This window comes from Perna viridis, chromosome 1, assembly GCF_037379345.1.
Source record: "Perna viridis isolate PV_CMFRI_1.1 ecotype Kerala chromosome 1, ASM3737934v1, whole genome shotgun sequence".
Taxonomy (NCBI): domain Eukaryota; kingdom Metazoa; phylum Mollusca; class Bivalvia; order Mytilida; family Mytilidae; genus Perna; species Perna viridis.
Genome location: NC_142445.1, coordinates 4418343 through 4432525, shown reverse-complemented (window position 1 = coordinate 4432525; position 14183 = coordinate 4418343). Strand labels below are relative to the sequence as shown.

General features: G+C 31.7%; 2 protein-coding genes across 2 annotated transcripts; one reads left to right on the top strand and one right to left on the bottom strand.

Moving 5' to 3' along the window:
* The first annotated feature begins 16 nt into the window (after positions 1-16).
* LOC148626923 (U3 small nucleolar ribonucleoprotein IMP4-like) lies at positions 17-6813 on the top strand. The gene is made up of 9 exons (XM_088562192.1): positions 17-116; positions 2155-2263; positions 2713-2796; positions 3363-3472; positions 3745-3877; positions 4336-4490; positions 4859-4953; positions 5379-5455; positions 6023-6813. The coding sequence occupies exons 1-9, from the start codon at positions 114-116 to the stop codon at positions 6136-6138; spliced, it is 882 nt and encodes a 293-aa protein (XP_088418318.1). The 5' UTR covers positions 17-113; the 3' UTR covers positions 6139-6813.
* A 380-nt stretch (positions 6814-7193) lies between these two features.
* Positions 7194-14175, bottom strand: LOC148626922 (uncharacterized). The gene is made up of 6 exons (XM_088562114.1): positions 14103-14175; positions 10662-11406; positions 9770-10002; positions 8998-9081; positions 8551-8627; positions 7194-7817 (listed from the first exon to the last, which is right to left on the bottom strand). Exons 2-6 carry the CDS (start codon positions 11365-11367, stop codon positions 7763-7765), a joined length of 1155 nt encoding a protein of 384 aa, XP_088418240.1. The 5' UTR covers positions 11368-11406; positions 14103-14175; the 3' UTR covers positions 7194-7762.
* Between the last annotated feature and the right edge of the window lie 8 nt (positions 14176-14183).

Sequence of the window (14183 nt, the reverse complement as noted above, 5' to 3'; positions counted from 1 at the left end):
ATATTTTTTGTAGATCCACTTATAGTCTGTTTACTTCCGGTGTCTGAAACACGTGTAGAGTTTTATTTGTTTATCATGCAGAATAATGGACCGGTGAAGCATTAGTCAGAGCTATGGTATATCAACGTTTTAATTGTTACTTTAAATGTTAATGTTGTCGGTTTATGTAATTGATGTGGTGATTTCCTGTAAATCTAATGTTTAAAGAGTAATCAAGGGAACCAAGGTTATTGTGGCAAGCAAAAGAATACAATCCAGGGACAAAGACCAGACACGGAAAACAGACACACACAACAAAGAACATAAAGTAACTAAAATCATGCATACGAAGTAACAAAAGTAAATGAGCAATTCAGACTCCACTAAAAACTGGGAGCATGGACCAGGTGCACCAGTAGGGTAAGCGTCCTCTGCTCTTCTAGAAACACCCTCCGAGTTGCTCATATAAAGTCATATGTTTGGTATGATGAGATATTCATCCATAAAATGCCAAGCAAAGAACAATTAAACTTCTACAGGTCACCACATGGTCATCAATGATGGGCAAAAACCCATATCTTAAAAACTCAGAAAACTGAAAATGCCGACCCTCAAATGCAGCCGTCTATGTGGGGACATAATTGAAACCTTTAAGTTTAAAATTATGGCAGGTATTTATGATGAGCATGTTACTGAGGTGTTCCTCATTGAAGACAACACCACCAGAAGAAGGGGACACAACAAAAAATTATTAAAGAAAACATGTCGCCAGAATATGAGTAAATACTCCACAAATAAGATAGTGGACATTTGGAATAGTTTGCCAAAACGAAGTTGTGAACATGAAAATAGTGAAGCAATTTAAATTAGGACTAGATAAACATTAGGAACATCAAGATGTTCAATGTAATTTCAAAGCTGATATAACCATTGGACTAGCTTGACATAGTTTTCCTTTCCTCATTTGTCTACGCCGGACTTGACTTTTTATGAGCAACTCGGTGGGTGTTTCTAGAAAAGCAGAGGATGCTTAGTGGAGTCCGAGTTGCTCATTTGTTTTTGTTACTTTGTATGTATGATTTTAGTTACTTTATGTTCTTTGTCGTGTATGTCTGTTTTCCATGTCTGGACTTTGTCCCTGGATTACATTCTTTTGATTAACGCTATAACCTTTGTTCCCTTGATTACTCACTGAGACAGGCACGTAAAGAAGAAAATCCCTGCCTGCTTTTGTTCAATCAGATTTCATATATCTCTTACAGTTTTTGAGTTATAAGGGGCTGAAGGGGCCATGTCCCAAAAATCATTTTATATATTTTTTATCAGATTTTGAAAAAAAGAAAAAAAAGTATTCCACCTGTAAATCCCTGCCTGCATTTTTCAATCAGATATTTCTCACAGTTTTTGAGTTTAAAGGGACAGAATGGAGTCAGACCCAAAAAATCAACCTGATATTTTTTCTGGTTGGATTGTGAATTCTTTTTATTGGTTTCCTTATGAAAATCCCTGCCTACATTTTTTCTATCAGATTTATATCTCTTAAGGTTTTTAGGTATAGGGATAAAAGGCAGTGGTATTTGATTAGCATCCTTAAAATATAATTTTTTCACCTTTTATTGAATTTCAAATATTTTTTGGTAAATTGTTTCCAAACCAGTTATTGTGTCCAAAATGAACAGGGCCTTATATAGAGGGAGATATGAGCAAACATTTCCACTTGTAAAGTTGTTTGTGCTTACTTCTCTTATTTGTCTTTGATTATTTTTTCAAACAGAATTTACTAAAACTTATCCTCAGCATCAATGTCTAGATTAGACCCTGAATGAACTGTTAGTCCTTAAGTATGTCAATAAATGAGTGCTGTGTCCGCACTTACCTAATGTTCAACATGCTATTCAATAGTACTGTTGTATTATGCTAAACTCCAGTAAGCTCTTAATTAGTAATATTAGTGGTAAGTTTATGCCGCTGATTTGATGTTGGATATTGTAAATATAACAAGACAGGGTATTGGACGACTGTATAAGTAATGAACAGGTAGCTACACTTGATGAGCTGTGCCAGGGGAATATGTCTCTCCAATTTTAGTACTGAAATTAGGATTTTTAAAATCTTAAATTAACATTGCTAACTTATTGAACACTTTTTATTCATAGTGCATTGTACATATTACAGTTGAGGAGACAAGCAAGGTTAAGGAGAGAGTACATATACAGGAAGTCCATAGAAGATAGAGACAGGACTATATTGGAGAAGAAACAGAAACTCAAAAATGCTTTAGATGGTATGATGTCTATAGCTTTACTAGATGTTGAGAAATTATTTTGATTATTTTGGGAGCTAATTTATCTTTTCATTTATTTAGGTTTGTATAAAAGCTTCTACTGACAATACAAATGTACTTTCACGTTGATATTTTGTAGGCATTTTAGATTGATCATTGTAAATTCAAGGAGAGACAATTGAGAACTTGTTTCAGTTTCAAATGTATTATTTTGTTATAGCTTTATTTTTGGTAGATGATTAACACATCGTCTATTTTTTCTTAAAAATATTTTCTACTATTATGTCTGGATGTCAAAGAAATAGTGATAGAAAGTTAATCCCCAAAAAAGAAGGTGCTTATACTATAATTCAAAAAAATGTTTATATATGATATTGCAAAAACCTTTTTTAATTGCATAGCAATTAATTTCTGTTTAAATCTGAATAGACATATTGATTAAACTTCAGATAGCAAGACAATACCAACAGACCTAAAGAATGATGCCATTGACCTCCAAAAGCGATTGGACTGGGATGATGAGGGTGCAGATGGTAGGACTTAAATTTACACTAGATTAGCTTAGATGAATGACAACAAAAGCATTAATAATATTGAAAATCTAGCACTGTGGTTATACATTTATAAACAAGATTGTAGGTTCATAATCAAAAACTTTGATTGTAATGAATAAGTTCCCATAAAGGTTTATTTACATTGAAGTAATTATCACTTTGAAAGTTTTTTCCTAATTAGAATCATGATCATTTGTGAGCTAATATGTTGTGGTTGCCAGCATATTTATTATCAATTCATGTATAATAGAACATAGATTGGAGAATAGTAGTAAACAAAACCCATTAATCGATTATTATGTCTGTGAATATTTTGCTTTCTGTGTGTGTAAAGATGACAACACCAAAGCAGCTGTGAATTACATAAACAAATGATAAGATGGCACTGGCAACATCAAGTATCAATTTTAAAAGCTCTTATCAGTGTTATAGCTGAGTTTACATAGTTGTACAATGTACTAAAGTAACAAACATAAGTACAGAACAAAGCAATGTGACCTTGGACAGGTGAAGGTTTGTTTCAAACAGCTCTACTGTCATTACAGGTCTCACATCACATATGGATGATGAATATAAATGGGCTGGTGTAGAAGATCCTAAAATCATGGTAACAACCTCTAGAGATCCAAGTTCAAAACTCAAACAGTTTGCCAAGGTATGAATGATTAGGTGAATTTCTGGTATGTGAATAATTAATGATTAATTATAATTCCTATATTAGTCACTGCTTTAAAGTTGAAGACATTTCAGTTTGGTTTAGTAGAGATACTTCATTTTTTTTTTTTTTTTGATCCTGAGAACAATTCCCTTTTGTGCAAATTTATCCTATTCCTAATTCAGTGAAGATCTGTGTAGGTGTACATTTATTTAGGCTAAGTTCTGAATATTTTCAATATGACATCTGTTTTTTTTGTTTATTTTCATTAGGAAATGAAGTTAATATTTCCCAACAGCCAGAGAATTAACAGAGGAAATTATGAAGTGAAGCAGATTGTAGATGCCTGTCGGGCAAATGATGTCACAGACCTGGTCATATTACATGAACACAGAGGTGTTCCAGGTAGTTACCCTTCTTCTTCTTCTACTTTAACTTGAAAAACCCACAGAGTTCACTTTATTTCTTATTCAGAAACAGTTACAGACCTCATGAACTTTCTTAGTGTTTTCATTCAGCTGTTGTAATTTTGAGATAAAATTTTAAGACATGAGATTGGCACTTTGTTATTGTTCTCATTCTTGCTATTGTTGATTTAAGTGGGAGGTGAATGCATAGTTTCTCTAAAATATAGGTCTGTATGTAGAAAGGACTATAGTTACATAAAAATATGGTGTTTGTAGATAAAAAAGGCTACCGTTTTTTTCATTTGTGTTTTTCTACACTATGAATCACTAATACCATTTGTAGTGTCTGAATTTTGTATTGACTGGTACTTAATCAATCATGTTACCAAATTTGAACATACAATTAAACATGAAGATTATAATAAACCTTGTCTCTAACTTCCTGTTCTTTTTCAGATGGTTTAGTTGTTTGTCACTTGCCCTATGGGCCAACAGCTTATTTTACGCTGTCTAATGTTGTCATGAGACATGATATCCCAGATGTAGGAACCATGTCTGAAGCTTATCCCCATCTTATATTCAATAAATTCACCACACGACTTGGCAGAAGGGTATGTATATGACAGATATCAGTGGAAGCATGTTAGTCCTGTTCTACTAAGAGGTACAGTGGTAGGGCACTGTATATGTTTGGTTGTCAAAACTTTGGACAAATTTATATACATGTATAAAGAGTTACCGTAGCTTGAAGTTCCCCTGTGGGTGAGTCCCTTGGAAAAAAGTACCTAATATATTTTAATTGAACAGGCTTTATATTGAAAATGAATTTTTGTAACACTTTTTAAATCACCTGCCTTCAAACAAGACACCTTTACCATGGAAAAAATGTAGATACTGTTTACACAAGTAATAAAGATTTAAAGTTTATTTTGCTGTATCTACTAGTTTATCACATACTAGTATCTCAATTTTAATTTAGGTGATGAACATATTAAAGTATCTATTCCCGGTACCAAAGGAGGACAGTCGAAGAGTGATGACATTTGCTAATGAAGATGATTTCATATCATTTAGGTGAGTTTCAATATGCTCTCCATAGTTCCTCTCACCAACTAAGTTTGAGGTATATAGGAATCACTCTGTCTATCCATCCATCTGATCATCTGTCTGCATACCTTGTTAGCACAACTCTTCCTAAACCAAAGATATATATATATAATGATCAATCAATCAATCAATCAATCATGTTTCCCCTTGGATGGGCATTTTTGATCTGTCTTTTGACAATATATTTTACAATGAAGTTTAAAAACAACTAGTGAGTGCAAATCAAGGGATCAACCTGACACTCACTGACAGCCACAAACTACTTAAAGGTGTTGATTCACCACTGGAATCATCATCACTTAGATCATTAAAGTCAGGAAACAAAGAATACACATCCATTACTGTTTTACTGCATGAAAAAATGAATGATAGTATACATAATTTTTTTGTAGACACCATGTATATAAGAAGACTGAAGCAGGAAAAGATATAGAACTAAATGAAGTTGGTCCAAGATTTGAAATGCAGTGTGAGTAAATTCAAGATTAAACCCAATTCATTATAAGGCTTGACTGACTTAAGCTACATTTTGTTCCTGTTAAATGATTTTTGGATGAGTTATGGCCCTTGATGTTGTATAATTTTTGTTACTTTTGTAAATGTTGCAGCTTGTTTCAATCAACTTGTATAATTTTGAATAAGGATTAACATTTTTAATATTCTGTTCATCAGATTTTTATTTACAATCTTGTCTGATGTACGAAATATTCAATTCATCATTTAATGGATGTATATTTATTTACAATCTTGTCCTTCTGTTGATGCAACACAAGAAAACATGTAACTCACAAAACTTCTTGAGGCAATTAAAAAAAAAATTAGGTACAAGTTTTGTCTTGATAAATTTGAATACTATGTAATAATTTTTGTATCATTATTGTCTTCATGAAATTCCTTTCTTTTTTTTTCTTTTTGGTTTCATAAAGAAATCTAAAACACTGAAAAAAGGGAATGAGGATATCATGTGTTATAGCACAGCTACCAGTTCTTATTTTGTACATGGATCTGACTGTTTAATGTTTTTTTTCTTCTATAGTGTACCAGATTGTCTTAGGAACAATAGACACAAAAGACACAGCTGATATTGAATGGATATATAGACCGTACATGAATACGGCAAAGAAAAGAAAATTCTTGGCTGAGGATGAATGAGTGGGTATCACTACTGTCATACTTTTGGTGAATGATGAAGTGGCCTACCAGATATCTGTCCAATGTCTGCTCATAGGCTAAGATTGAAATGTGTATAGTTACCTGTCAATTCCAATTTTCTTGGTTAAACAAGTTTACTGGGAATTAATCCTGTATTATGTAGACTGAAATATACTGATAGATTGAGTTTTGAGGTTGTTTGCAATATATACAGAACTTTCAAGAACTGTTTAAAATTTTATCAGAATATAGCTGTTGTCAATTTTGATTCATTTATTTCTCTAACAGTATTCTAAATCACTGATGATTTGTGCAACAACTTTTTGGATTTAATGTTACTTTCACTACAAAAAAGTTCTGGTTTCAGCTTATATTGTCAGATACATTTAGAAATTATGAATGTTGCTTATATTTGTGAGAATTATGTTTTTGTGTTTCAAAGACAGAGATATGATAAGATGCTCAGGTGGTATTTTGTCGGTATAAGTTCTTTTGATTTCTGTAATTAGCTATGTTGGTATTTGATTCAAGTACATGCTTGAATTTTATTGGGTAAACAAGATATATGTACTTGTGATTTATAATATGCATTTTAAGTTTGTTCATTCGAAAAACTTAGTTAAAATTGTGTTTATCAAATTAATTATCAACAGTAATGATTAAAAATAGATCATATACAGTCTTAGTGATTTGTTTTTCCTCACAATCAAAGAATGGGTAGTATATTTGAAACACCTTGTCCATTTGTCTAAATTTTGTCACAGTTATCTCCCCTGGTGGTGGATGGATTGATTTCAAATTTGGTGTGGCCATTGTATTTTTCCAACTTTCTGGGTTTTTGCCATGATATTGCCATTTGCCATGTGCTTTTCTTTTTTTGACTACTGTCAACAGTTTTCCTATCAGTTCAGTAATTTTGTTATTACCCTTTATATTGAGACAAAGTATGAAATTCTCTGTTGGAACTATTACAAATAGAACCTAACAGATTTCTATAATGACCACTGAGGATTATCTATAATACAATACTGGACTTGTTTATAAAAACTCATTCAAACATTATTGGAATGTTTTAATACAACAAAAACCAACATTACATATGAAAGTACAAATAAATTATAAATAGCTCAACATTGTAGTAACATGATATTGCACAAAACCCTGACATAAACACAAATTGTAACTAGTAACTATCTTCAAATAGACATATAAAAAGAATCAAATATCAAGCTTTTCAAGGCTTTTTCCAGTCATTTTCTACTTTATTTTGCATTTCTATATGCATATTGAAAATAAAATTCTCACAATTGTATTAACAGATACTAAATAACAGCATTGTATTCCAGTTACCTGGTTTGTATCACAACACTTGTAGCTCACATACCTCATATATTACTTATGATAAAATAGCTACATTTTAAGTACAACTAAATACATCATAACACAAACTAAACATCTTTATTGGATAGTTTATCAACAAAACTAGTACTCTCTGTCAACATTTGTTGATTGTGCTAAAGTGTAAATAGGCAAAGCCACATATTAAACTAAATACATGGCACCACAAACTGAGCCTATAAGTTGATGATCCTTTGATTTTGTTTGATATCAATGTCATCCATTCCTATTTGTCAGCAATTTGACCTTCAAATCTGTCCAATAATCTTTTGATTTCTTTTCTGATATCTTTTCAGGAAAATTATTTTCTCCACCATGGTATGTAAACAAACCACTGACTAGACATAAAATAATCAGATAAACACATAGAACTGTGAAACATATGTCAGTTTCTTCTTGTTCAAAACTAAATTTGTAAGTTATTGTCAATGTCATTCTGCCATAATTGCCTTAATAATGCAACAGAATTTGAAAAAAAAGAAAAGGGAACAGAAGATGTTGACCTGACACTTTGACTTGGGTAACACTCTGAAAACTTCAAAATACTGGAATGTTTTTTGATTCATATTAAAAAACATATACTGTTACTTAATCAGTGACTGAATATCACTAAGAAATATACGATCATTGCATTTCAACTGTTCAAATGAAATATTAGCAGTATATTTTGTTTTGTAACGAACACTACAGATAAACGGTATTATAAAGAACAAAATGTTTAATATTGCTATAACATTTCCTTTATTGTCTCCATTTGATATAAGTTGAAGAACAATCAATGCATACATTGTAGCTCCAAAACATAATGCTGATTCACCATTTTCCCTCAGTTACATGTTTACGTACAATGAGAAATTTAAATATGATTCAATTATCTTTTCATAATATTCACCTGTACTAAAAACAGCTTAACAGAAAAAGAAAACAAAATTTGATGCAGAATTCATAAATGGCAAAGGCTAAAACCAGTAGCAAGTTCAAGGATTACATACTACATGTAGTAAAAAAGGATACATCTGTTCAGCTAGTTTATTAACAGGCTTCATACTGTTACTGAGTTCTTCACACTTGGCCATCAAAGCATACATGGACTGAAAGTACAAGGATAAATAGAGCATACATGGACTGAAAGTACAAGGATAGAGCATACATGGACTGAAAGTACAAGGATAAATAGAGTATAGTCAAAATAACATAACAACTCCAATATAACAACAATGAAACTTCATATTTCAATTTTAAAATTTTAACAAATTAAACTTCAATTACAAAGAATGCAGATATACATGAAGTATATTTATAATTATTTATGGCTTCATTTACACAGGACAATTACAATGAATCTTTTGCAGTAATATTTTTTTCTAACAGAGGATCTAATATTTTACTAATTTTAGTGCTTATCTACCTGTGATATATTACTTAAGATGAAAATGTAATGCTGAAAGATCTACACATTACCTTTATACTACTGTCAACAGAATCACATGTAGTATCTACTGAAGTTTTATAGGCACTCAGACATCCAACTGTTATCGCTGACATCTGTAAACATCAAATATATTAATTTACATATATCACCTACATGTAGATTTCCATATCACTAATTTTCTTATCTTCTTGCATAGAAACCCTTTAACATGTGGTAGGATAGAATTGTACATTGCTTCAAATGGTGCTATAGCAGTAAGCAACATACAAATCATTTGATTTGTAATAAGCCTTCTGGTTAGTTGTTCCTCTTTATGCAAAGTACATTTTGTAGTTTATTTTGGTACTGTGATGTCCATAACATACATTGGTCCACAGTCTGCAATTCAAATAATCACAAACTAAATTCTGTTTTCTTTAAGAGTATAATCTTAATTTGAACTGCAATCTATAATAAATTAAAGGCAGCCCTTTGTAAGGATTTAAAAAAAAATTTACCATATGTACATATATTTATATGAATGAATTATTTTTATATTATTAACAACTTTGGGACAATTTATGCTTATTAATAAAGTGCTTTGCAGTTCATGAAGTGTGAACTGCCTTACATTTGGTTATATTGCAAAACTTGGTCAAAAATTAAAATCAATCTTTAGATATCTTTGATGTGCAGAATAAATAAAGACCTGGTATTTGTCATTAGGAAATGCTTAATATGTACTATATATAGTAAGAACTACATGCACAACATTTGTCTTTCTAAAACAATGTAGTATAAGTTTAAACAAAGCTTTCATACCTTATGAAGATTATTCCTAAGATTTCCCATCAAAAGGTCAAGGTTGTCTGCTACCTGAAGGGCATGCATCTCAAGGTCATTGATGGCCTGAGGGTCTATAGGAGGGATATCATCAGGACTTTGTTGGAAGAGACTACTGGGAGATCGTGACACACCCACTGCTGAGGAGGTAGAGCTAGATACACTAGAATAACTTCTTAAACTGGATCTCCTACTGCTTGTTGTACTGGAGGCTAGAACAAGATAAAATGTAGTTAAATCATAGTGGGTAAGATGACACTGTTACCTCTAACAGCAGTTAGACTGATTTTAAAAGAAAGAAGCCTTATAAATATTAATCTTTTTTCAGTCATCAACATCAATCTCCACCTTTTTATAATATTACTTTTAAAATGGATATACATCATATATCATGCAGGTAAATACATGTACATGTCTTCCTGATATAACTGGTCAGTTATAGGTTTATTTTACCAGTAACTCATGGAAGATGGAGCAATATGTACACCAAATAAGATAAAGAAAAAAAAAAGATGATGTTGAAGTCTACATGTACATGTATTTAATATATTTTAAGTTAATATTGAATTATTGCCTTCCTAAAACACCAATGTAACTAACAGTAACTGCTGTTGTTGTTTTCTAGATTTTTTTCAAATTTACAGAATAAGATAAATTTCAGTACAAAAAGAATTGTATGCAAATAGATTTTTTCTCCACAAAAATAATCATGCCTAGTTTTGCCTTTTTTCAATCATATTTTTAAACAATGACTCTTTCACTGGTCTCTAATTCTAAATGAAGTCTAATGACTGTTCTTTCACTAAAGACTTCCTTGTGAGTCTAACTCTATTCAGCCTACATGTATTAACATATTAGAAGGAAACAATACCTGTTTGGGTAAGAGGACTGCTCCTTTTGATCATTTCCTGTAAATCATCAGCAACAAATTCTATCATATCTCCCTTTCTAATGACTGTTCCATGAGGCATACTCTTAGATAACATCGTCTCTTCCAGATTCATAAACTCTGGATCTGTTCTGACTGGTATATCCACTGCAGTACTTGAACTCATTGTCCTTGTGTCTATCTTCTTATGTTCATCACTACGACTTCTCCTCTTTTCATAATGTATTGGTCTTTTTAGGACGAGACTTTCTGGTCGGTTGGGATAGTCTGATGCTTGTTTATCCTCTTCACTGTCTATTGTTTCAAAACTTTTATCTTCACTACTATAGTCTAATGTTTCTATACTTTTGCTGTCAGAGCTATCTGAGTCAACAGGTTTTCCTGGTTTCATAGTTGAGTCAGTATCTTCTGTTGAAGTTAAACGTGATCTGGGTGCAGGACAATCATCACTTGAACTTTCACTCATTGGTGATTTTTGCACATCATCAGTATTTTGAATTAAGTTGTTTCCATTCAAGTTCAAGTCTCCATTGATTTCAATTTTGTTTTCTGATTGCATCTTACTTTTATCATCATTTGTTTCAGAGATTGGTAATTGCTCTATATCACTATCATCATTGTAATCAGAGTTGTCCACCCTGGAATCAGTGATATGAGTCCCTTCAGATGACATGCCCCCCTCTGCCATTACTTCACAATATAATGTAATAACATGTGAGTATTTCTTCTGCAAAAAAAATAAATATATAACTTTTTTTATTAAAACTTAAATAATTAAACACACAATACATTCATTCTAACGAGACCTTCTGCTGCTTTGAAAATGCAGCAAACTGCACTTCATATTATCATAAAATAAATCTTAATATATCACAGTAATTTCAGTAAAAAATATAGAATACCACACCTTGTATACATTGTATTTCTCATATACCAGTAAATGTTTACTGTGTCTATGGCTAACAATATAAGTTTCTCAGCTATATTACAGTAAGTTCAATACTCTGTTCATTTAGTTTCATGTATTGTTTTAAGAGCTCCTGATCATTTCAACTTTTAATGCAATCTTCTGGCTCTCATACAACTTACAAATAAAAAGCACATATAGAACACAAGTGGTATTAAAATCACATAACTTTACAGGTACATTTTGATCTCAGGTGTAAAACTGTCAATAGCAAGGATCAGTTGATCAAATTATATAAAAAAATACATACTTTTGAGGATTGAGCAATAAAAGGATATTGTTATCAGATTTTAGCCCTTAAGGTGACCTTAACCTTTAACCTTTTGGTTGTTAAATGTCCCCATTATGACACACTATCGAAGTTGTATGCATACTTGAAGTATTGTGAAAAACAAAACAGATAAACTGAAACTACACACCTAAAAACATGTATAACTGATAGCCAGTCTATATCTCACGACAATGACCTTGACATTATGAATCTTTATTCATTGAAATTGGCATAGTAAAAGTCTCTGAATTTTTTTTAAAACATAAACAATAACTAAAATTATTTTTAATGCAAATGTTGAGTGCCTCAAAAAATGTTGTATTTCTGGACTCCTTAATTTCGTAGGTTGTGCCTATTTAGCATTTTCTTCTATTTCTATTTTTAGTTACAACCACACATGTTTAAAAATAAAACAACCTGTAGCTATGAAAATTTTATTAGTTTCAACTGATAAGAACAGCCTTATGATTCCTCTTGAGGTATATAGTAGTATATTATAGACGATAGACAACAGACAATATTTATTAGCACAAACACATTTACATTAAATGGTTATGGCATAATGCAATACAAAACAAAGTGCAAATAAAAGTAATATGACAAATTAATATGAACAATAATTTGATCAAGGTGCAAGTGGTATACTGTTTGATAAATTTATGTATTTATTCTGATTTCAAAACATTCTTTCATAAATTTTGTAATTAGTTTGATTACATTGAATGGGCGACTGTTTAATATGGAAACTAATTCTTTCATTGTAAAAAATGAATTAGGGAATACAAGATTATCAACTTTATTTAGTTTTTCTATTAATTTGTTTCTTTGTAGGTTATAGTGGGAACATATTGAGAAAAAGTGGTGTTCATCTTCAATATCACCATTTTTCATGAGTTACAAGTTCTAATATTTGTATCTACTTTGCAATATCTCCCCATTTCTATTGCTAAAGAATGGGCACTAATACAGAATTTACAAAGAATGGATCTATCAGATTTATTTTTACAAATGTCTACATATGCAGGTCGCTTAAATGGTAAATGGGTTTTTCGGAAAAATAATATTTTATATCAAAGTGGTTACTGTCATTTGAACGCTTCTTGTACCCCCTACCCCCAAAATACGGCAAAAAAGGAGGTGAATTAACCAAGCCCTGTGCTAATACCTTGAACATTTTACAGATTTTTATTTTATAGTAAGAACCACTTGACACCTCTGCTTGTAACTACTGATAAAAAACCAAATTATTTCGCTGGTTGTTTTTGGGCCATTTATGAGTCGGATACACAGGCACTTGTTTCTGTCTATGTGTGGGAAATACTATCGAAAGGGGTCGACTATCAATGCCCACATTGATAGTCGACTCCTGTTTGATAGTATTTCCCCCACATAGACAGAAACAAGCACCTGTGGCCGGATACCTTAAGCTATAAACCACAGTTCTATGGCACCTATGATGCTATCTGCAACATAAAGTGGTGTAGTAATGTATAATTATGTACAGGTCTGAAATTACGAGTGCAAGAATTCCAAGTCGCCAACAATATTAGCTACTTAAAATTGCTTTGGTAGTTTGGAATTATGGCTAAAACAGTAAAAGGGCCAATGTTGGTAAACATACCAAGAGTAAACACAACCAGGTATGGCCTGCACTCTGTCTGCTATGGGGCAGCTAAACTGTGGAACCAACTTCCAAATAAATTAAGAGGGGACATGGGCCTTGATCAATTTAAAAGTTTGATAAATAAGTGGGAGGGCAAGGGATGTTCATGTTCCTTGTGCCAATAGTTTTGCTTACCCAACTGACAGATGCAACATCATCTCCTTAAAATCTTTCAATTTATTATTTTAATCTTGCTGGTATGATAATTTTAATGCTTCTAGCTGCTAGTACAATCTGCTTTTAATTTTAGTCTGCATTGCTTTTATTATAGTGCTTTTTATGTGCTTGATTAGTTGCATGTTATTTATAATTTGTATGTCATGTTGATTTCAGTTAATATGCATGTCTTGTGTTTTATTTATGTCGATTTTAAAAGCTCTACAGAGCTTATGTTTATTGTATGATATATATCGACTTAAAATAATTATAAAGTTTACTTTACTTGACTTCAAAAGGGCCAGGGAGTCGTGTTCAACGCGTTACTAACACCAAAAAAGAAATCATTAATTTGCTCTTACCTACACAACAGATATATGAATTTTGTAACGAACTAGCTAACCTAACTTTTGGGACGACGGAAATCGGGTATGCGGAAAAGGCGGA

What these genes read in the sequence shown, in the direction of transcription:
- LOC148626923 (XM_088562192.1), top strand. An exon ending in GGATGATGAGGGTGCAGATG is followed by an intron (nt 2,797 to 3,362) that starts GTAGGACTTAAA and finishes CTGTCATTACAG; the next exon opens with GTCTCACATCACATATGGAT. An exon ending in TGAACACAGAGGTGTTCCAG is followed by an intron (nt 3,878 to 4,335) that starts GTAGTTACCCTT and finishes GTTCTTTTTCAG; the next exon opens with ATGGTTTAGTTGTTTGTCAC.
- LOC148626922 (XM_088562114.1), bottom strand. Translation starts at nt 11,367, where the DNA reads ATGGCAGAGGGGGGCATGTCATCTGAAGGGACTCATATCACTGATTCC. An exon ending in CAGTCCTCTTACCCAAACAG is followed by an intron (nt 10,003 to 10,661) that starts GTATTGTTTCCT and finishes ATCTTGTTCTAG; the next exon opens with CCTCCAGTACAACAAGCAGT. An exon ending in CTGTTGACAGTAGTATAAAG is followed by an intron (nt 8,628 to 8,997) that starts GTAATGTGTAGA and finishes TTGTACTTTCAG; the next exon opens with TCCATGTATGCTTTGATGGC.